The sequence below is a fragment of the Sinocyclocheilus grahami genome, unplaced genomic scaffold, assembly GCF_001515645.1.
Source record: "Sinocyclocheilus grahami isolate Dianchi unplaced genomic scaffold, SAMN03320097.WGS_v1.1 scaffold1150.1, whole genome shotgun sequence".
NCBI lineage: Eukaryota > Metazoa > Chordata > Actinopteri > Cypriniformes > Cyprinidae > Sinocyclocheilus > Sinocyclocheilus grahami.
In genome coordinates, this window is record NW_015506329.1 from 266,178 (window position 1) to 290,321 (window position 24,144).

The 24,144-nt window shown below is 40.5% G+C and overlaps 2 protein-coding genes across 2 annotated transcripts in view; both read right to left on the reverse strand.

Annotated features, from left to right (window-relative positions):
- The window catches only part of LOC107567363 (neuroligin-3-like), an 8,132-nt gene extending 7,477 nt beyond the window's left edge, over positions 1 to 655 (reverse strand). The window contains exon 1 of the mRNA XM_016253030.1: positions 551 to 655. Coding sequence (XP_016108516.1) covers positions 551 to 655 — 105 coding nt within the window. The remainder of the gene's footprint in view (positions 1 to 550) is intronic.
- The window catches only part of LOC107567369 (neuroligin-3), a 23,279-nt gene extending 4,596 nt beyond the window's left edge, over positions 1 to 18,683 (reverse strand). Inside the window, exon 1 of the mRNA XM_016253036.1 lies at positions 17,865 to 18,683. Coding sequence (XP_016108522.1) covers positions 17,878 to 18,543 — 666 coding nt within the window. The 5' untranslated portion in view covers positions 18,544 to 18,683 and the 3' untranslated portion in view covers positions 17,865 to 17,877. The remainder of the gene's footprint in view (positions 1 to 17,864) is intronic.
- Positions 18,684 to 24,144: the final 5,461 nt, after the last annotated feature.

Here is a 24,144-nt window from a genome sequence, read left to right on the forward strand (position 1 = left end):
GGTAATAGGAACCTTGGGCACATAGCCGGGCCGGCACACCCTGTGTGCCACGACCGAAAATGCGTGCAGGTCCCCTACCCTCTTGATGGAGGCCAGTGCAAGCAGGAGCAGAGTTTTCATTGAAAGAAACTTTAGCTCGACTGACTGCAAAGGCTCAAATGGGCCCTGCTGTACTGCTTTGAGCACTAGAGACAGGTCCCAAGAGGGTATAGATGGGGGCCGGGGTGGATTTAACCTTCTCACCCCCCTAAGCAACCTGATGACCAGGTCATGCTTCCCTACCAACTTCCCTTCCACGGGGTCATGGTTAGCCGCAATCGCAGCGACATAGACTTTAAGGGTGGAGGGAGACAGCCTTCAATCCAACCCTTGTTGCAAACAGGAAAGCACGACCCTGATAGGGCATTTCCAGGGGGTCTTCTCGGTGAGAAGAACACCACTCGACTAACAGGTTCCACTTCAAGGCGTAAGCGGGTTTCGTAGACGGTGCTCTCGCCGAAGTGATGGTGCAAACTACGGGCTGGGTAGCGCTAGCCAGGCACCCAGATACCGTGCTAGCGGAACCAGCGGAACCACCGCCGTACCTGCAGTTGGGCAGCGAGGTGGAACGCAGGGACCGAAGAGGGGTCTGAGTTGGCATGGGCTGGTATGACATTTTGACGGTATGATAACCTTAAGCAAAAATATCACGGTTTCACGGTATAACGGTATTGTCGTTACAGCTCTAAAATGTGTTATTTTTAAATGACTGGGCAAAAAAAAAAACTATTGTGTTTCCACTGAACACAATATATTTTGTTTTTGAGCAACATACAGAATATTAGGAACAATAGAATTTGTTTATTTTTTCTTTGATTTGTTTCCTAAAAAGAAGAAAAATAATGACTGACAATTTTATTTAACCTAAATCTGTAATTACAGTTATTTAATTTTAGTTATATAATTCATGTACATATCATTTATATCATTTAATATAATTTAGTTATATAATATCATATACATAATTTGATTTAATAATAAACCAATTTGAAGAAAAAACTGAATGTTCTGACTAGCTTTGTGAAATTATACTATATGCCCGAACGAAGCAAACAGCAGAAGCTCTGAATGAGATGCAGATTCACTCTCTGACAGCAGGAGGCGCTCATGGAACACCAGATACAGCGCTTCATTGGTTACTGCTGTAAACAAAGCAGCACTTCACTGAAACATTGCTTTAATATGAACTCTACAGAGACAAGATTAAAAGAAAATACCACATAAACTTTTCTGAAGACAGTCAGTTCCCCTCAGAAACACATTCATATAAACCCCCAAATCAATATTGAGGATTTTCTTCGAATAGTTTGTGCATCATGAACAGTGAGTGATCTGCCTGCTACAGTATTTTTCTTTGTGCGTCCATCTTCAGCATCTCTGGCCTGTGTTAACGAGTGTTTACAGACTTCATATTTTCACATAATTGACATTTTGGAAAACGATTGCATTGCAACGCAGTTTGTGCAAGTCCAGAACAGAGACAAGCTGCTTGCAATAAGACAAAAAACGTCCGGTTGCCGGTCGTATGAGTTCCATGGGAAGCTCCTTAAGTTCAGCCATCCTACACACGTGACTGACTGACCACTCGCTCACACCAACAGGAGGAGGAGGGTCATGTTACTCTCTACATTGCACTCAACCTGAGGGATTCCTAGACTTTCAGTCTTTGAGGAGACATGAAAAACAGCACATACAGCAGGAAAGGTATAATGGAAAATATTAGCAGTTTTGAAACCGTGAAATTTTCAAATCACGGTGTACCTTGAAACCGGTAATTGGCCCATGCCTAGGTCTGAGTGTGTGGTGCTACACTTACCTGGTTCCACAGTTTGGCAGAGGGTGCGTGAGTAGGGCCTTTGTTGATGATCTCGAACTGCCCGCTGCTGCCTGCTGGCGACAGAGGAGGATGAGTGTGGTCCAATGTTGGCCCGTCCGCGACTCTCCGTGCCTTCCTGGGACCCAGAGATAGAGAAAACGGCTCTTTTGTTGAGAATTTAGGTGCCATCAACTGTGAGGCCGACGGCAGGGGAAAACGAAACAAAATATTCTCCACCCAGCCCTCCTCCGGGGGAGGGAGTGGTGCATTCACCATCTCCCAAAGAGCAGATCCCTCCATCTCTGGGTCGCCCATCTCAGGGCCGCTTGCTCTTCTGTTTACCGCTAGGTTTGACGGGGGCCTGGATGGACGGGGCAGCCTGCCTATGCCCGGCTCCACGGCGCTGCTTGGCTGGAGGCGGATGTGGCACGGGAGTGGGGGCAGACGCAGGGGGCCGCCCTCGGCGACGAGCAGGCTGGGGCGCTGCGGCCGGCAGACGGGTGGAAGCAGCAGCTGCCCACCGGGGCAGGATGTCACGAATCGCCTCAGTCTGCTTCTGTGCAGCCGAGAACTGCTGGGCAAAGCTCTCAACCACGTCACAGAAGAGGCTGGTCTGAGACACAGGGGCATTGAGGAACCGTACTTTGTCGGCACCGCCGTTCAGACCAGACGAATGCCTACAGGCCTGGGAGGGGAGCGAGGGGTTTCCCGGTCTTAGGACACAACTGCATCGCTACCGACTGCTCCACCAGGTGGATCGCCGTATACCCCCTAGCTGCACCCCCTTTCGAGGGTGGTGAGGGAGGAGGAAACAGCAGGTCGGTTTCTGGCAGTAAAAGGTGCCGTCCATGACCTGGTGAGCTCCTCATGCACCTCTGGGAAGCAAGGCACCGGGGTGGGGCGCTGAGAACCAGCACGAGCCACCCGAGAAACCAATCATCCAATCTCGTGGGCTCGGGATGCGGTGGAGGTTTCCACTCGAGCCCTACCCTCTCCGCGGCCTGGGAAAGCATAGCCAACATCTCCAGATCTGATCCAGGCGTTGCCACCATCCCGGAGGGCGGCAGCACAGCCGAATCTTCCTCTCCAGAGAGCTCTCCCTCTGATGCAGTGATCAACATCCTGTCCTCGGGAGGAGCACCGAAGGATACCGCTGGTACGCTCTTTGAAAAGGGCCCAGCGCGTTCCTTTGGTGGCTTAACTGGTTGCGAAGCACTAGAGGAGTGATGGTCCCCCGAGGGTTGGTTCCCTGAGGGGTTTGCCACCACTGTAACCCTCAGACCGCCCGTGCCACTGCCCAAAGTAGTCCTCGCCTGGCTACCGCCAGGACGAACACTAGATCACGGCACAGGCAACGGAGCAGCTCCGAGATGGTCATCTTCCCGCAATGGGAACATGGCTCATCCGCGAACGCCACCTCAGCGTGTTTAATGCCCAGACACGTGAGGCAGCTATCGTGACCATCACCCGGCGCTAGGTAATGACCACATCCAGAAACGCACGGGTAAAACGGCATCTTTAAAAAGACGATCCGTCATCTTTACAAAGACGCACCCGTGTAAGCTCTTTTAGAGAAAAAGGCTCTTACAGGAAAATGCTCTTTTACGTGCTGAGACGCACAGGGGAGATGGCCGCTTGCAGCACGACAGGGGGTAGTGCAGCCTGAAGTGCGTCACCCACTCGACACGGGAACGACCACCGCTGAAGCGCCGTCCACCAACACAAGAAGCTCCCTAGAGCGCGCTAGACTCATCACACATGAAGCAGTTTGGTAGGAGCAGAACGATGTTTCAGCTCCGAAGCGAAAGCTGGTATGTGTTGCACCGGCTGCCTTTTTATGCTCACGCTGTGATCAGTTTCACAAAACCATAATGTATGGCAGTGGCGGGGGGGGGGGGGGGGGGGGGTCACAGTTTTGATAAATAAAAAATCCAACGGCACAACACTAAGCACTGAAGTATAGGAAAAAATATAGAAAAGGATAACGTTTAAACGTCATCAGAGTTGGTACTGTGGCTTTATCAGACACTTGCACTTAACATTAAATGGAGTTGGTTTTTGACCAGCGAATGACGGAGATCTGTTTTGTCTGTCATTAGAACAGCTGTATCTGAGGCAGCAAGTGCATCGCATTAAATGCTTTCATCAACTTACAGGTTTTAACTTTTATTGTAGCTATATGGGTGCTATAGTTTTTCTTGTCGTTTAATACATTTGGCCAAAATATCATGAAACGATGAAGCGCTATATGCACAGGATATTTAAAACGTACAAAAGTATATGGCTACAACTAGACGTCAAAAGCTAAGACTCTTCTCCTCTCTTCAAACACACAAAAACATTGACCTTTATAGACATAGTGTTTAAATAAACAAAACGCTGTACTTTTCCAAACATCACAGTTATTTATTTACCCTTACATTGCGAACAAGCGGAGATCTGTCTCCAGGCTGTGCGTGGCGCATCAATCTGAATGGAGGCGGGGTGAAGTTATGAGGTTTAGCTGACAGTTTGAGAATGGCATTACGAGCTTTAGTGACAAGCTCTTTTAAATGTTTTTCATTGGATCAATATTTGTAAAACCCTCAAACAGACATAAGGAAGACCAGTAGCATTGATTTAAAATAATAATAACGAATTATAATAGAGATATGAAGTTTAGATAATTTTCCACGGCACACCTGACTGGGCTAGGGTATGGCAACTGCCATACTCTGCCATACGGAAACGCCGCCCCTGGCTGTGATTTAGTTTACACTTGAAGTGGATTGGTCTCTCTAATGGCACTTTTCCACTGCATGGTATGGCACGGTACGGCTCGTTACGGCTCGGTACAGTTCACTTTTGGGGGGTTTTCCACTGGGTACAGTACCTGGTACTTTTTTTAGTACCACCTTGGTTGAGGTTCCAAGTGAACCGTACCGTTACCAAAACGTGACGTGTAAACTCTGCTGATCCACAGATTGGCCGGAGAGAATCGTCATTACCTGCGTCACTGAACTTGCGACACAAACACAAAAGAACCGCTAGATTTAAATCAGCACAGCCAGCGAAGGATCGAACGCAACTGTTTTGAACGAGCGCACCTTTTTTTAATAACCTAAAAGTTTTGTTGTCTGCTGTGGAAGAACAGACGTTCCTCTCGTTGATAGCAGAGGAGCGGATCCAGCGAGAGCTTGATGGGGCGATGCAGAATTAAAAAATTTTTATGAGTCGTGGTAGTAGAGGCGGCACAACTATAACGACATGTGAATAATCCCGCCCACTCTAAAGCGGTACTGACCTGCAGTGGAAATGCAAACCGTGCCGAGCCGAACCGTGCCGTACCGAGCCGATTCGTACCACGCAGTGGAAAAGCGCCATAAGCGAGATCCCAATTCGTCGGTCACCGACGTGACGTTGAGAGTGACCGACTGAAAGGGAAAGGTAATTAGCAGTGTTTTATAAGGCTACTATTACTCATGCTTAGGGTTAGGAATGTGAATGGATGATGATATTTAGAGCAAAAGCATGATTGTGAGTATGAAATTGCTATTATATTGATTTTTTAACACTTGAACAAAGTTAATATTGAGGAATAATTAACATCTTAGACACAATACCTGTCTACTTTTGCTCCACCAATGAAAATAGTCAAAGCAGGATCAAATGCTTTATGCAACGAATTATGGGGTTTTGTTCCATAATGGCATTTTGAATGCAATTTTGAATTTAGTTGTATTGAATGTGAACTTGTAGTGTACTTGTAGCGTGTAGAGAAATCTTAAAAGTTTTTTTTACGTGCATAAAATATCAATTAAATAAAAGACCACTTAAGTAAGAGACACTTTCTTAAACTTACATACACTTTTGAAGTACACATTTTACAAATGTTAAAATACATTTTAATTTATTAATTTGTAATGATATTTTGTTGTGTTTTAAATGAGTACACTTATTTATTAAGTTGACTAACATGGAAAACACAAGTACTTTAAAGTATAATTTTAACTGTTGAGCACATTTTGGTAGAGTAGAATTTTGTCAAATTCAAAATTGCAAAAAAATCCTGACACATAGAATTGTAAATTTTGGTTTGCATTCGACTCAGCATGAGCCAAAAAAATCAAGGGATAAAAAGAAGTTTGCTTTTAGACCTTACCGTTCAAAAATTATTAGCAGCAATACGAATACAAATTTGGCCTGTTGGTGGCGCTATAGAGTTTGAGATAGAGACTCCAAATTTGTTGTAGTTAATAATGAGACCATTTTCTATCTGTGTGCCAAATTTCATAACTTTCCCGCCAGCAGTTCTGGGCTGCCATAAACTTCCAAAGTAGAAGAAGAAGAAAACTAACAGATACGATAGGTGCCTTCGGTGCTTGGCCCTCAAACATATAACAGACAAGTTTCAATAGAAATTACATATTTTAATTTACCATAATAAATGCTTATCAGTACATTCGGGCAGTACACATTTAATATTTCAAGGATAATACAATTATGTAATTACATACAGTATACAGATGTACTTAAGGTCAATTAACTGCTTTTAAGATAAATATAATAAACTATAACAAATATTGGCTTAATTGCAATTAACATTCAATTAAGTTTCCTGAAAAAATTATATTCAGTTCACACTATATTCTTTTAAAGTGTATTATTTCTGCAATACGTACTCATATTAAGTATTAATTCATAAAAACGTACTCTTAGAAGGCAGTAACCTAGCAAATATCCAGGATACCCTAGCAACTGCATATCAGCACACTAAAATGTATTCAGAAACAGTCATCCAACCACAGCATTGTAATGGTGACTTTTACATGGGCAATCAACACTTTTTAAAGTGTTTATTTGTTTATAAAATAAACAACTAACAGAATGCATAGTCGATATTAAAAACTGAATGACGAGTAATTTCTTACTGCTAAATTCTGAAAAAACAGAGGTGTTAATTATCGGACCTAAAACCTCCACATGTAATAACCTAGAACACTGTCTAAGACTTGATGGCTTCTCTGTCAATTCTTCGTCATCAGTTAGGAACCTAGGCGTGCTATTTGATAGCAATCTTTCCTTTGAAAGCCACGTTTCTAGCATTTGTAAAACTGCATTTTCCCATCTAAAAATATATATCAAATTTATGACCTATGCTCTCAATGTCAAATGCAGAAACGTTAATTCATGCGTTCATGACCTCAAGGTTAGATTATTGTAAAGCTTTATTGGGTGGTTGTTCTGCACGCTTAATAAACAAACTTCAGCTGGTCCAAAATGCAGCAGCTAGAGTTCTTACTAGAACCAGGAAGTATGACCATATTAGCCCGGTTCTGTCAACACTGCACTGGCTCCCTATTGAACAACGTATAGATTTTTAAATCTTGTTTATTACTTATAAAGCCCTGAGTCATTTAGCACTTCAGTATTCGAACAAGCTCTTATTGCATTATAGTCCTCCATGCCCGCTGCGTTCTCAAAACTCTTGCAATTTGATAATGCCTAGAATATCAAAATCAACTGCGGGCGGCAGATCCTTTTCCTATTTAGCGCCCAAAATAACCTACCTAACATTGTTCGGGAGGCAGGCACACTCTGTCAGTTTAAATCTAGATTAAAGACCCATCTCCTTAACCTGGCTTACACATAACACACTAACACATTTCTAATATTCAAATCCGTTAAAGGATTGTTAGGCTGAATTAATTAGGAAACCGGGAACACTTCCCATAACACCCGATGTACTTGCTACATCGTTAGAAGAATGGCATCTACGCTAATATTAGTCTGTTTCTCTCTTATTCCGAGGTCACCGTAGCCACCAGATCCAGTCTGTATCCAGATCAGATGGTCACTGCAGTCACCCGGATCCAGTACGTATCCAGACCAGATGGTGGATCAGCACCTAGAGAGGACCTCTACAGCCCTGAATATCAGCGGAGATCAGGACAACTAGATGAGCCCCAGAGCCAGATCCCCTGTAAAGACCTTGTCTCCTAGACGGCCACCGGGACAAGACCACAGGAACCAGTTGAGTCCTACGCACAATCGGACTTTGCTGCAGCCTGCTAAACTGCTGGTTCGTCTGGCCAGAGGAGAACTGATCCCCAGATTGAGCTTGGTTTCTCCCAAGGTTTTTTCTCCATTCTGTCACAGATGGAGTTTTGGTTCCTTGCCGCTGTCGCCTCTCGCTTTCTTAGTTGGGGACACTTAATTTCCAGCGATATCGTTGACTTGATTGCACAGATACTATTTAAACTGAACTGAGCTGGATGATGACATCACTGAATTCAATGATGAACTGCCTTTAACTGAAAATTGAGTGTTTGCTATTTTAGCATTATTGACACACTATTTTCCTATTTAATACTGTAAAGTTGCTTTGACACAATCTGTATTGTTAAAAGTGCTATACAAATAAAGGTGACTTGACTTGATAAAATGAGGCTCAAATACTGAACCATAATGCGCAAAAAAGATCTTGAAATGGATCAGAACATCTCTACATCACTGTCAGGGAGATTTTCCGCCAGCAAGCCGAAAAGAAGGCAATGGTTTTGAAGTAATACAGGTAGCTGCAGGACACGGGCCCCTGTGCACTCTTCATTATGACTGCTATTGATCGGATGGGTGAGGTGAGTGATGGTCAACATGTGTCCTGACTCCTGTCCGGCGCTGATCGCTCAGCTCTCCTCTGATGATGCTTCAACTCATTACATTCGACATGCAGCGCGCCCTCTTCATCATGAGCATCCAGGGATCCTTCCTTACCTTCTCCAAACCAAATCTGCATATTGCCAACAGTATATGATTCCTACAGAATCAAGTGCTGACTTAATTGAGAAGACTGCTAAACAAAATAAACCCCTTTTTATTCTCGATTGGACTTGCTGAGGTCTAGGAATGACAAAAGAAGTGGATGCGGGAAGCAGGTTAGTGCAAAGACAGAGAAAGAGATAGACCTGGCCTTGGTTGCAGGGTCAACTGATGTTCAAGAGACTGTTTCCGTTTGGGTGTAGCGGTGAGGGAAACCGCTCATTAAGATGCAGCACTGAAATTATTATTTTTGTTTTCACAATCATGAGGCAGATACGACAAGACAGTGTGAGTTAATGAGCATCTGCTTGCCATTCAGATAAAGAACAGGCTACAGAATTTCAATAAGAGACGTAAATACAGACGCATTGACAAAACACGAAATGCAGGTTGTGTCAAATCATTGAGCGATTACGGTCAAGCTAGCACGTGCGCAGCTAAGTCTTATTTATTAATTGTGGCTTATTGATTATTGATTAATCATGTTTTATTCTTTGAGTGGAATTGCCAATATCTTGGCAAGGGATAGCATCATGAAAAAAACATGGGCTTTTCAAAGAGAAATATATCTGGAATTATCCCAGAAGGCCTCAGCATTTCTGAGAGTAGCTTGTGTTCTTGTTACAAGAAAGCACAAAGGGAGATGCAGAGAAAATAGGAGGACAAAAGGAAAAGCACAACAGTATTCTGCTCAGCGATGTCTCGGGCTCAGCGCAGCATGGGCTGTTTGACTGGAGGCTGAATGCCACAGTAGAAAAATATAGAGGAAACAGCCCCTGTCCATCAAATGCTAGCTCTTCGATCTCTATAGAAATGCAGACGGCAGCATTTGAGGTCCATTTGTAGCCTGAACAAAGGCGATATGCGCCGACAATTCAGTTATCAATGTGAAGAAGGCTCTTGGAATCTTTTGTTTTTCTGCAGCACTAATGGCCACTGGTTAACACTTGATAAATTAATTAGGGTGCTAATGTATTACACTTTTACTGTTAATAACCAGCTGAGAAAAAAAAAAAAACGTCTAAAACCCTTTGAGATTTGAATTCAATTTAACGGTTCTACACTTGGCAGCATTTTACCATTATTCTTCCATTCATTTCAGAGATTAATGATTTTTAATAATTGTCCCAAAGTATAAATGTAAAATTGACTTTTCTCCAAAAAGACTTGTTAGGTGTAAGAAATATGTAATAACGCCTAAAGTCATTTTTTTTTATTTATACAGATTCAACACATTATGAGAGCTGTCAGACCAACCACCTGTTTATAAAACCCTCTACAAATAGAATACATCTATGCTTTTTACTAATGTGGCAAAAAATATTTGTTTATTACCTAATAGTTATGTTAATAATTATATAACATTTCATTAGCTTTCACACTTTCGGTTGCACGTATCAGGCAATACATAGTACACACAGCAAATAATCCACATATTTATTTGTCAGGTTTATGCCAGATATATTTCATTTTAATGTAATACATAACTTTTAATACGGGTTTTAATATTTGTATAATAATATAATTCAAATGAGCAATATCACTCGAGTATGAGAGCGATACCGGCTTTATATCAGCCGCTGATATAGAGCCGGTATCGCTCGAGTACGAGAGTGATATTGCCTTTATACAACAGTTCGACGGCACGAGTGTAAATATATAAGAAAAACAACAACGGAGTGTCTTTAAAAACCCTTTTGTGCGGAACTACTTCCTTCCGCCACAGATTAAAATCTCAGTTTGATAGTTTAACAGCTGAGCTGAAGCCTCCGTTACTAATTCGAAAACGTCACTTTCTAACTAGTAACGAAGGAACGTTGAGCTGCTTCATTAAAAGCTTATTGTATTACTTAATTAAAAGCTCACTCTATTATGTAGAGTATTGTGAGAGAGAGATGGACTGAATGAGTGTGATTACCTGCATCTGATACAGCATTCATTCTTCAGCTCAATCTCATATTCACAATAAAAAATTAGTTTGAATGTCTGCTGAGGAAAGCGATATCTTTGTCGTACTGTCCTTTCATCTGTTAAGGGTGATTTCCGATGACAGCGCTGCTCACTGCATTTTTTTAACTGCGTCTTACAAGTTATTAAAAGTAAAAATAACTTCTGTTTCAGTCTGTTTCAATATAAAATTGACACCATCACGAACACACACACTGTTTCCCAATACTAAATACTACTATGTACTTGTGACGAGAGGGGCGGGGCCGAGAGCCGTGGGAACAGAGCGAGGCCGGTGGAGTAATTGCGAATGCGCGACACCTGCGCTACTCACCAATCTCGAGTCTCACGGAGGAGCTCCGGAAGGATACAAAGGAGGAGTGACGACAGGGAAAGACGAGAGAGGACCAGGCCTGGATTTTATTTTGTGTTTTGGTTTCGTTTGTGCACGGCAGTCGTCCGCGAGGGGCTGTCGCGCTATTTTGTGTTTATTTTATTATTAAAGTTTTCTTTGAGTGTTCGCCGGTTCCCGCTCCTTCTTCCCGACCTACAAACTACGTTACAGTACTGTATATAAAATATTATTTACTGAATAGTAAACAACAGCCATCATAAAAGCCATGCTTTAATATACAGCATTAAAGTTATTTACATAAAATATAACGTGATGAGATTTTGCCTTCAGCCGAAACTATTTGCTCTGGAACAAATAATATATTAATGAGACCAAAGACTGCCCGTTAGATTTACCCAAAACGAATTATACCTCATGTTTAACCACTATAGAGGCATCAGAGCCAGTGGCAAATTCCAGAAGATCTGGCCGAGGTGAGGCTGCTCTCAGCGGGTTCATGAGCGCTGAACGGCTGCTGACGCCCTGGAGCTCACGTCTCTGAAAACGTTGAAGCAAATTTTCAAATAGATGTTATCGTTATTAACAAACCGTATATTTGAAGTCTAAACAAGTACATTATAGTACATTAATAAAACTCTTAAAACTACATTCGGTGACACAAAAACAGTATTATTTTTTAATTTTAGTGGATTTGGGTGCTCACCATGACACTCGCTGTGAGAAATACTGGAAGCGGAGTGATACAAACGGTGAAAGGGTGTTCCTGTGGCGATACCAGTACAATATCTCACGGTTCTCAACCAATCAGATTTGAGAACTAGAACGAACTGTTGTATAATATAATATAATATACTGTATCTATTAGCCTCATACTCAAGCTTGGCATCCAATAAGGAAACATTGTTACTTTGTCACTACACGTAGCCTAGTTTTTTTTGTGAAACATGCCTTTCTACCCAGATTTCACAGTTAATGGTTGTTTTCATGTTGTATTCCAACTGCAGGGGGGGAAACACTGCTTGTAAGCACCATGGAGCGGAAAGAAAAATTTCGCTTTAGGGAATGATACGTACTGTTGACATTAAGTGGCACAAGCTTAATATAACTCTCACCTATTCGACTCCAGGTTCCATATTTACGTATGTATTTGGCTCAGGTACAAGTGTCCAATTTAGAGAGATGCCAGGGAGTGCTATCTAGGTCATCACATGGAGAAGCTGTAAGCGCACTTCACATGCCGTAGTGCACATTTGTGGCTGTATCCCAGCAAGCATCAGAACTAAACCGGAGAGTTTGCTGGTTAAGATGGAAGTGACGATTTGTGTACTTTATGCGATTGAGAGGTTCATTATCCTGGCATCTAATCCTTCGCTCTGTACAAGCCGACTGCTAAGCAGTATCCTATATAATCCGCTCATCACAATAGAGCCACACAAATAGAGCAACAGTAATATCAGAAACTTAGTAGTGCTTAAAATGCATTCTATAATGCCAGTTCAATTGGAAGCCATTAGATGAATGACTGCAAGAGGATACAGTGTTTGTCATGTAATAAATAATCTTTAGTATTTTTGAAGGGATGCTTTTAAAATGGCAGATAGGATGCAGCAGGGGTCAAGGCTACTGTGAGTGATTATTTTATGGACAGTGCGTTTTTAAAGCTAGGTAGAACATGGTTTTGTGCCTTTGCGTCAAAATATGTTCAAGCCATCGATTGAATTCAAATCAAAAGGGGCAAACTTAATAGATGAACAGATATACACATTTACAATTTATAGTCTTTGTGTTATGACAAATCAGACCACAAATATTGATGACTCATCTTGCAGGTTTGTATTTTTTGTCCAATAAAATGTTCTCTATAATGAGAATGTCCTCTAAATTGAATATATCATCTGTTTTCGACAAGTAATCGAAAGTAGCAAGTCGTGGTTGGTGTGTCATGCTTTATTTCCTTTCCCAACCATCAAGTGCCATGGCAAAACAAGTGGTTTGTTTTGAATGCATCTTTACTGTTTTCATCCATGGCATAAACTATTGGCTATATTTTTTTAAAAGAAATAAGCCCTCCAATGCGTCCCTCCCTAACTTCCTGTTTCAGTATCGCAAATAAGGCTGGGTATTTGTGCAGATTTCACAATTAGTTTTGATTCTGGTCTTTACTCGATTTGCTATCAATTCATTTGAATATATCAGGTACAGAGGGAACAATATGGGGAATAAACTACAGGGAACCCTGTCAGTTGGTACATTACTATATAATATTTAAAATAACCAAACTATTAAATTCAATTGCAATTTATTTTTATAATAAACACTTAAAAATATATATTTAAACATTTAAATTGCACATAAGGCAATTCATTCATTCATTCATTCATGCAAGAGCTAATAATTGACAGAATTAGAATTTGACAGACTCATATCGAAAGTTACAATATTGAATATTTAAGAAACACGATTGTGATTGTTAAAATGAGGATCGATTACAATCGATTAATTTATATTGTCAATCCAGAGCAGATAGGAAATACATCAAAATCCACTCACCAAACAATTTCAATTTTTGTTTCTGTTTTGCTGAGAAACTGAGAAAATCTGTCAGTCTGACTGAGAAAAGGATTACCCTGTGGGGGAAAATCAGTGTTTAGCATACAAATGTCCCATGCCCTTGAGCTAATTTGACATTTTCTGGACAGATGTTGTTCTGAAAAGTTCTCTAATATGCTTGCAGAATGATGACTTGAGCATTCAGCCTGCGGTACTCATCCATTAGCATTTCCACTCTGTGTATGTTATCTTTGGCTACACCTAGTGTGCACTTAACAGTTAAAGAATGATTTATAAATGTCATAGGGTGTCATTTTTATTGTGACTGGTAAAAGTGGAGAAGCAGCAGCATGACCAATCAATTTTTCTCAGTAACAGCAGTTGTCAAATTAGATTTGTGTTGTTAGAGCTGATTACAAGCACTCCTCATACAGATCTATAATGCTTTGTGCTCTGGGCAGGATTGAGCAGGAAGGAGAAGGGGGAGCGAGGGAGGAGGCGCTGTTGAGTATGCGGTCACCTGGGGCGGCAGTGATCAACTGAAGAGAGGGGTTTTGATCGATATCGCTGAGGGGCAGAAATGCGATAAGTTCCACTGATAATTCTCTCCGCACGGCGTCAAAAGTCCCATTCATACTGTATGCTATAAACTATAGTATTCTGCAACATATTTTACTCACGGATAACAAAAAACAGACATGCTCAATGAGTGCTACCCACCGTACGTGTACTTTCAATTGCACACTCGTGGTGCATAAATATTTACATTTACATTTAGTCATTTAGCAGATGCTTTTATCCAAAGCTAAATACAAATGGGGACAATAGAAGCAATCAAAATCAACAAAAGAGCAATGATATACAAGTGCTATGACAAGTCTAAGTTAGCCTAACACAGTACAAGTAGCAAGTTTTTTTTTTCCTTCCCAAATATACTGTTCATGCTAATTTACTGGCTGGTATTTCACATTTTGGTATTATCAGTGATGATAATTGTCCACACTTCAAAGTTCACTGACCTCAAGGTTAGATTATTGTAATGCTTTATTGGGTGGTTGTTCTGCACGCTTAATAAACAAACTCCAGCTGGTCCAAATGCAGCAGCTAGAGTTCTTACTAGAACCAGGAAGTACGACCATATTAGCCCAGTTCTGTCAACACTGCACTGGCTCCATATTAAACATCGTATAGATTTTAAAATCTTGCTTATTACTTATAAAGCCCTGAATGGTTTAGCAGTATTTGAATGAGCTCTTATTGCATTATAGTCCTCCACGTCCACTGCGTTCTCAAAACTCTGGCAATTTGATAATACCTATAATATCAAAATCAACTGCGGGCGGCAGATCCTTTTCCTTTTTAGCGCCCAAACTCTGGAATAATCTACCTAACATTTTTCGGGAGGCAGGCACACTCTGTCAGCTTATATCTAGATTAAAGACCAATCTCTTTAACCTGGCTTACACATAACACACGGACAAATTTCTAATATTCAAATCCGTTAAAGGATTGTTAGGCTGCATTAATTAGGAAACCGGGAACACTTCCCATAACACCCGATGTACTTGCTACATCGTTAGAAGAATGGCATCTACGCTAATATTAGTCTGTTTCGCTCTTATTCCGAGGTCACCGTAGCCACCAGATCCAGTCTGAATCCAGATCAGATGGTCACTGCAGTCACCCGGATCCAGTACGTATTCAGACCAGATGGTGGATCAGCACCTAGAGATGACCTCTACAGCCCTGAATGTCAGCGGAGATCAGGACAACTAGATGAGCCCCAGATACAGATCCCCTGTAAAGACCTTGTCTCAGACGGCCACCGGGACAAGACCACAGGAGCCAGATGAGTCCTCTGCACAATGTGACTTTGCTGCAGCCTGGAATTGAACTGCTGGTTTCATCTGGCCAGAGGAGAACTGGCCCCCCGACTGAGCCTGGTTTCTCCCAAGGTTTTTTCTCCATTCTGTCACCGATGGAGTTTTGGTTCCTTGCCGCTGTCGCCTCTGGCTTGCTTAGTTGGGGACACTTCATTTCCAGCGATATCGTCGACTTGATTGCACAGACACTATTTAAACTTAACTGAGCTGGATGATGACATCACTGAATTCAATGATGAACTGCCTTTAACTGAAAAATGAGTGATTACTATTATCATTTTGCATTACTAACAAACTATTTTCCTAATTAATGCTGTACAGTTGCTTTGACATAATCTGTATTGTTAAAAGCGCTATATAAATAAAGGCGACTTGACTTGACACTTGTTACCTACTCATAGTGTCAGTTTTCTACTAACAACATTGTCAGTGAATGATCTGGACATTCATTCTTTCGTGTATTTATTTATTTATTTATTTATTTTGTGATTCCTCTGAATTTTAAGTAAAAATGGTATAAAATAAACCTATTCACAGAGATGTCGTGCACCTGATCACCATCTATTTTCACTGCATGGAAAAGAGCAGCTTTAACATTTGGTTCTATAGTAAAGAAAAAATCATATGTATTTGAGCTACATGAATGTGGGTAGATGATGACATAATTTTGTATTTAATGCAAATGATCTGCAGGAGGTGTAAATTTATTCAGCTCACCAAATTTATAAATGTAATTCCTGCCAATTTTTTTGTTTCATTTAAATGGCCATGACACTTTTGTCTATTAAAAGGCACCTATTATGCTTTTTTTTTTATTTGACCTTTCCTTTAGTGTGTCTGCACATGTAAATGATCTGCAATGTTACAAAACACAAAATCCACACCAAAAGGAGTTCATCTCTCAAACAGAAAATAATTACACTTTAGAATAATGATCCATCAATAATAGGTAACTATGCAGGAAGTAATGCAGGACAAATGAGTAGTACAACCTTAAGCTAACCAATCAGTACATGATAGCGAATTTAGGACTGAGTTTGCTACATATTAGGTAATCAATAATTACTAAATTAGATTAAACTCATTACGAACTATTAAAGATGCACTATGCAGGATTTTTGCACACAGTCCAACCAAGAGCAGCATCACATAGGACAGAGAAGATGAATGATGATGTGCATTGCAAATATTTTTTCAAATATTGTGTTCATCATGCATGAATGACATTTTTTTATTTGTATATGAATGAATAGTTATGCTAATAATTAGATGACTGGCTGTAATTTGCAAGCGAGTTTAGTCATCTTCTAGCTTGCTAATAAACAATAATTATGTGTCATCATAGACACGTAATTACAATGCATAGTAATTTGTCGAGTTACAGATATCAGTAAATAAGACAACATTAGGATGCATATTGTTCTGAACAAGAGAACATTATTTTTTTTGTCCACCATGGGCTGTTCCTAGTGTAACAAACAGTTCAATAACTGTTGCATAAAATTAATATCATGTTCATGTTGATTTTTAGAAAAACAGCACTCTTGCTTATCTTCCTATACCATATGTTGTGTGTGTGCATTTGTATATATATTTCTGTCATGACAACTCTCGGAGGGATTGGCTTGGTAATGTACATGACAATGTTAATTTATTTGGTCTTGGCGGAATAGATCTGCTACGCTGCTGCGGCAGAGCAAGTACCGAGACTTGCTACTGCCAATACATCCACAACATGCTGCTGTGGGCATGTAAGAAATATTGCTGCTGCAAATATAACATACATGAAATAACCCCCATATAGCATACATGAATCACCTCGTAGCAGATCTATACAGGTGGAGCTGGGGTTTGTATATATATTTCTGTCATGACAACTCTCGGAGGGATTGGCATGGTAATGTACATGACAATGTTAATTTATTTGGTCTTGGCGGAATAGATCTGCTACGCTGCTGCGGCAGAGCAAGTACCGAGACTTGCTACTGCCAATACATCCACAACATGCTGCTGTGGGCATGTAAGAAATATTGCTGCTGCAAATATAACATACATGAAATAACCCCCATATAGCATACATGAATCACCTCGTAGCAGATCTATACAGGTGGAGCTGGGGAAGGTGAAGGGTTTCTGAAGCAAGCTGCAACTGCTACGGTAAGCCCTAGTCATATATTTGAATGCTAAGCAGCGAGCTCATTGGCTACTGATATAGGAGGGAACCAATCAGCTGTGCCATGTGATAATTATGTCATTAGGTCAGATTGAGTTAGACCTATCGGACTGCGCCATCTAGAGTTTCATGCCAGAACTCTGTATATATATATATATATTTATTTTTTGTTTGTTTTTTTCAGGGTCCCATTCTAGCCTATTGTTAAGTAAAGAAAATAAGCTTGGATTTGTCAATTAAAAATCAGTTGCCATCGTGCATCACACAATCACATATTGACCCATGCCCCAGACTTTGCATGTTGTAAGTTAGGCACTTACCCAGTTTTGGCAAAGTTTGTCCAGTAGGTCATGACAACAGCACTAAGCATGACATCATTTTTGGAGAAGTTGCAGGGGAAGAGGTCAGTCGGGCCAATCATGGGAATGCCAAAGACGTAGGGCACCTCATCTCCGTGGGCCGCATCTGACCAAGCGGGTTTCATCAGGCTCTGGCAGTGGTGGTAGAAGGCGTAGAAGTACGTGGGCGACCCATAGCGGGCGTGAAGATCTGCCGTCACCACCGAGGGCTCCACCCACTGATGATCGGTGAAAAGCGCCACTAGAGTCTTACGGCGCGTCTCAGGGTTGTCTCTATCTGCCCAGTCCGTGTACATGAACTTAATGGTTTCTCGTAGGGTATCCTTTCCCTCTGGGTAACCATAAAGACTGTCCACAAAGTCAGAGACCGAGAAGTCGAAATCATTGCCCGAGACGCCATCTTCAGAGTCCACAACGTTCTCCACAAAGCGCAGCCCCTCACCCTGGTTAACACCCAGCATGATGTCATAGTTGAGGAACTCGCCCTGCTCCATCAGGATCTCAGGGTCGTCGGGAATGACATCGCCGTCAATGACTGGGCCAAAGGCGACGTGGTATCTCGCTGGCTGGATGTCTTGTTCCACCAGCTCACGAGCGCTCTTCTTTCTCAGGCAGTCTACCATGTCTAGTGTGTCCAGCACATTACAGCCCACTTTCTCTGCCAGCAGCCTTGTGTATTTAACTGGCTGGTAGTTGACGGCCCAGCTGGACAATGCTGAGCCACTCTGGATTATGGCACGATGAAACAGTCCTGCAGCAAGAGGAGACAAAATAAATGCATTTTAAACAATGCTTCACATCAGGAATAAATGAATATAAAGCAGGACTGGGAGTTTAATGTTTTCAGCATAGTTTGATTAAAGGAATAGTTCTATTCTGTGCCTCATTTAGTGTGATGTATAGTGTTATCATGAAAATGAATGTCTTAATCTACCACATAATTTGAAAAAAGCTCTAGATGGACAAATTAACCACTTCCCTTTCTTTGCATTGTAAGTTAGCTTTCGCTAAGGTAGCTAATTGCTTAGTTTACATTTACATTTAGTCTGTTTTTGGGAAGGTTACAGCTTTGGTGTTACAACATATTGTTTCAGAAATGCAAACAATTAAAGATTTAAATTTAAACTTTATCTTGTTGGTTTTATGTTGTTTAAGTTATCTTTAAGAAAATACATTTTTGTAAAAAGAAATGTGATTATTAAGTTAGTTTTAAGAAGAGGTCAATTGTCTTTCAAATGTAACATCTACCAATAAAATCATCACCTTCTGTCCAAAAGCAAAGTAGGCTACTCCAAACAGAATAACTGGAAAGGCTGTTTTGATTAGCTAGAACAAGATACCCTGATATACTCTTGATTAGGCATGACAAAAAGCTACCCCTTAGTAACTCTAATGGGGACTGAATCTTTTACAACCACAAAACAAACAATAAACACACATGTGGCTGCAGTGCATCATTGACCAACAGAGGTGACTTTACACAACCAAATCAAACAGCATTAGTTTTTCTCTTCAGTGTAAGTGAAATCACTTTCTATTCCACTATGCAGAATTCACTATAATGAATTAATGAATGAGCTTGTGAATCGGCTGTGTATATAGCACACCATGCAGTGTTCACTATAAGGAATGAGTGCAGGATTGGAGCAAACGAGAAAATCTGCCCACCAATCAGATTCATTGTATAGTGAAATAACTTTTAATGAGCTTTGCTGTTTACATAGGATGTGTTCTTAGGAGTCAAAAACAGATAAAACAGAGCCTAACATAATAAAACACAATGCACAGGTCTTGAGAATGCATTTAAACTTGATGCTGCGCACTTTAAAATGCAATGCTCATGGAGTAAGACTCTTAAAAAACAGCAACACAAGGTATCATATGACTCAATCATACATAGACCAATAATAATAAAATGCATGCAGGTTGAAGCAGGTATTTTGTATGAATGGCTCCAAAACCCTACATTTTGTTTAAACAAATTGGAATGTTGTGGATCGTAGGCCGGTGATGTGGAATTATCTGGAAATAAAAACAATATACTAAATTCTAAGGACACATTTTCTCTCTCTTTTTTTTTTTTTTTTTTACATATCTGCCACAATAATGTCTTTGAATTGTTTTCATTTATAGGGGCTTTTTCTAGCAAATTGATCTCACATAATCACGGCTGCCAAAGCAACACAGAACGCAGAATATGATTAAACCTAATCATTGCACAAACATAGGCACAGATGGCCAAGGGCCTGAGGAATGCAACATAATTTCATCCACTCCGCTGAAACGTTCACAGCTATACACCCACATTTGTGTCGAGATGTGTATCTGAATGTGCTGAGATCCAGGACTCCAGGACTTTTTAACCTGCGCATGTCAGCACTCGAACCTTTCCACACATCCTCTGTTCTCTACACTATTAAAAATAAAGGTGCTTCAAAAGGTTCTTCAAGTGATGCCATAGAAGAACCATTTTTAGTTCCACAAAGAACCATTCAGTCATAGGTTCTTTAAATAACCATATCTTTATTATCGTTTTATAATCTCAAGACCCTTTTTTCGCCACAAAGAACCTTTTGTGAAACAGAAAGGTTCTTCAGATGTTAAAGGTTCTTTATGGAACCATTTAGACAAAAAGGTTCTTCTATGGCATCGTGAAGCACCTTTATTTTTAAGAGTGTACAGCTTAGATCACCGATAAGAACATGCAAACGGAATCTAATTCTTCAACTACACTTACACTCCTACTCCTTCTTTATCAACAACAAAGAAGCCTGGGCTCAGCAGTGTGTAGGTTGTGCAACGTCCCACACATCCCAGCAGCGAGAACTTTTGGCCTCCCTCCCACCTTAATGACCGCTCAATATGACTATTGCCACCCCTCTGCAGCGTACACAGCTAGAGACTTAGAAATACCCAAGTGAGCTAGCATATGCATGCTGTTCAATGATTACGAATGCTTTGGAAATGTTTGAGAGATATAGTCGGGCTAGTGCGTGTTTGAGGGCTAAGAATCGCAGAGTCTAAAAAAGTAATTTTTCTCCTTTGTGCTCGTACCGGGTTTGTTTTTCTTGGAGACTCCCTGCTTCACCCTCCTTTGGGCACTTTCTTACCTGACTGCAAAATTGATCTGCAGCGAGGCTTTCCTTTGTTGGCCCACTACAACACTAAGGAAATTTACCCACTACTTAGGTTTCCTAATTTCCCCAAAGATAACATTCTGGAGGCCAAGCGATGAAGAGAATCCGAGGCAGTTGGAATATCCAGGACTCGCACCTTGCAGATGGGCAGGCTGTGATTTTTCCAATCCAACTAACCTGCGTAACCTTTCATTTTTGCAATTGCTCTTCTGTTGAAGCGGTTGGGGGAATGTGCTGGTGGTGTGCTGTCAGTGCTGGTAGACTGTTAACACCTGACACGTGTATTTGTGTGCGTGTCTGCGTCGGAGGCTGAGAATATCTGAGCTCTTCGCTCCACTGCAGGCGCTCAGGACAGGACAGTGGCCAGACTCCCAGGGCGAGGGAGCAGATGTCAAGGATATCGACTCTCTCTCCAAAGCATTCACAGGGTGGCTGGAGGATGAAAGATGGCCACCTGGGGCTCGGGAAGCCAAGACTCTATCTGTTTCCTTCCTCTCGTTCCAATGGCCCAGCTTTTCTGAGCTCTAAATATGCAGTATAAGTGCTAGGCAGAAATATTTAAATTCATGTATTTGAATTGCATATAACATTTCCATCCATTTGGATTACAGAGTTGATTCATGTCTACTGTGAAAACAGTGCAATGATCTACTAAATGCTACGCGATTTCTGCATGTCTCACAAATACTTTCCTCATAACTAACACAATGAAAACATGATGTAAATATAGGACTCACTGAGCAGAGTGATCTCTTTACTCTTTTTGCCTGTTCGGCAAAAAATCAGAAATCAAATCACTAATAGACTTGCGCTGATCTTGAATAGACTGCTCCAGCGATTATGAAGAGAGCGATCTTTGATCTCTTTTTGTGTATCGAATAATCACAATATAGAGAAATGAATATAGAGTAAACCACTATGTGACAAAGAACATCTGTATATAAGCCCTTATGTATTACACCGATCATAGGTCATGCTGCTCATGAAATGCATTTTGCATTTAGATTTTTATATTGTGTTTCTCAAGGTTAGTTTATAAAGCTTGCAAGTTTTTTTTCCAGCAAAAAAGGTATTTTGTTACCTGATGGCAGTATCGCTCTTGTGATTAATGAACTAACATGAATTGTGCAGAACACACCATATGTGACCCTGGAGCACAAAAACAGTCTTAAGTCGCTGGGGTATATTTGTAGCAACAGCCAAAAATACATTGTATGGGTCAAAATGATCGATTTTTCTTTTATGCCAAAAATCATTAGGATATTAAGTAAAGATCATGTTCCATGAAGATATTTTGTAAATTTCCTACCATAAATATATCAAAACTTAATTTGTGATTAGTAATATGCATTGCTAAGAACTTAATTTGGACAACTTTAAAGGCAATTTTCTCAATATTCTGATGTTTTTGCACCCTCAGATTCCAGACATTCAAATAGTTGTATCTCGGCCAAATATTGTCCTAGCCTAACAAACCATACATCAATGGAAAGATTATTTATTCAGCTTTCATATAACGTATATTTTTTCTCAATTTTAAAAAATGGACCCTTATGACTGGTTTTGTGGTCCAGGGTCACATATAAGGAAATCAAATCATGATGTCATGATATCCCTAAATTCAAATCTTGGACTTTCAGAAGGACAGGGTGGCTGGAGGATGAAAGATGGCCACCTGGGGCTCGGGAAGCCAAGACTCTATCTGTTTCCTTCCTCTCGTTCCAATGGCCCAGCTTTTCTGAGCTCTAAATATGCAGTATAAGTGCTAGGCAGAAATATTTAAATTCATGTATTTGAATTGCATATAACATTTCCATCCATTTGGATTACAGAGTTGATTCATGTCTACTGTGAAAACAGTGCAATGATCTACTAAATGCTACGCGATTTCTGCATGTCTCACAAATACTTTCCTCATAACTAACACAATGAAAACATGATGTAAATATAGGACTCACTGAGCAGAGTGATCTCTTTACTCTTTTTGCCTGTTCGGCAAAAAATCAGAAATCAAATCACTAATAGACTTGCGCTGATCTTGAATAGACTGCTCCAGCGATTATGAAGAGAGCGATCTTTGATCTCTTTTTGTGTATCGAATAATCACAATATAGAGAAATGAATATAGAGTAAACCACTATGTGACAAAGAACATCTGTATATAAGCCCTTATGTATTACACCGATCATAGGTCATGCTGCTCATGAAATGCATTTTGCATTTAGATTTTTATATTGTGTTTCTCAAGGTTAGTTTATAAAGCTTGCAAGTTTTTTTTCCAGCAAAAAAGGTATTTTGTTACCTGATGGCAGTATCGCTCTTGTGATTAATGAACTAACATGAATTGTGCAGAACACACCATATGTGACCCTGGAGCACAAAAACAGTCTTAAGTCGCTGGGGTATATTTGTAGCAACAGCCAAAAATACATTGTATGGGTCAAAATGATCGATTTTTCTTTTATGCCAAAAATCATTAGGATATTAAGTAAAGATCATGTTCCATGAAGATATTTTGTAAATTTCCTACCATAAATATATCAAAACTTAATTTGTGATTAGTAATATGCATTGCTAAGAACTTCATTTGGACAACTTTAAAGGCAATTTTCTCAATATTCTGATGTTTTTGCACCCTCAGATTCCAGACATTCAAATAGTTGTATCTCGGCCAAATATTGTCCTAGCCTAACAAACCATACATCAATGGAAAGATTATTTATTCAGCTTTCATATAACGTATATGTTTTCTCAATTTTAAAAAATGGACCCTTATGACTGGTTTTGTGGTCCAGGGTCACATATAAGGAAATCAAATCATGATGTCATGATATCCCTAAATTCAAATCTTGGACTTTCAGAAGGGTAGAAAAGAATCATTCATATTATAGTTTTAAGTTTTGATTCTTCCAGTATGTTATTTATTGCAGAGTAGCCTCTCATATGTGTAAATATCAAGAACATTTTGATTCTCAGTTGCATGACCCCTTTAAAATTAAGATTTGTTATTACATCAAGAAAACTGAAATCAGAATGTCAACATGAGAATATTGAACTTTAGTATAAGAAAAGGACATCTCTGTTTGT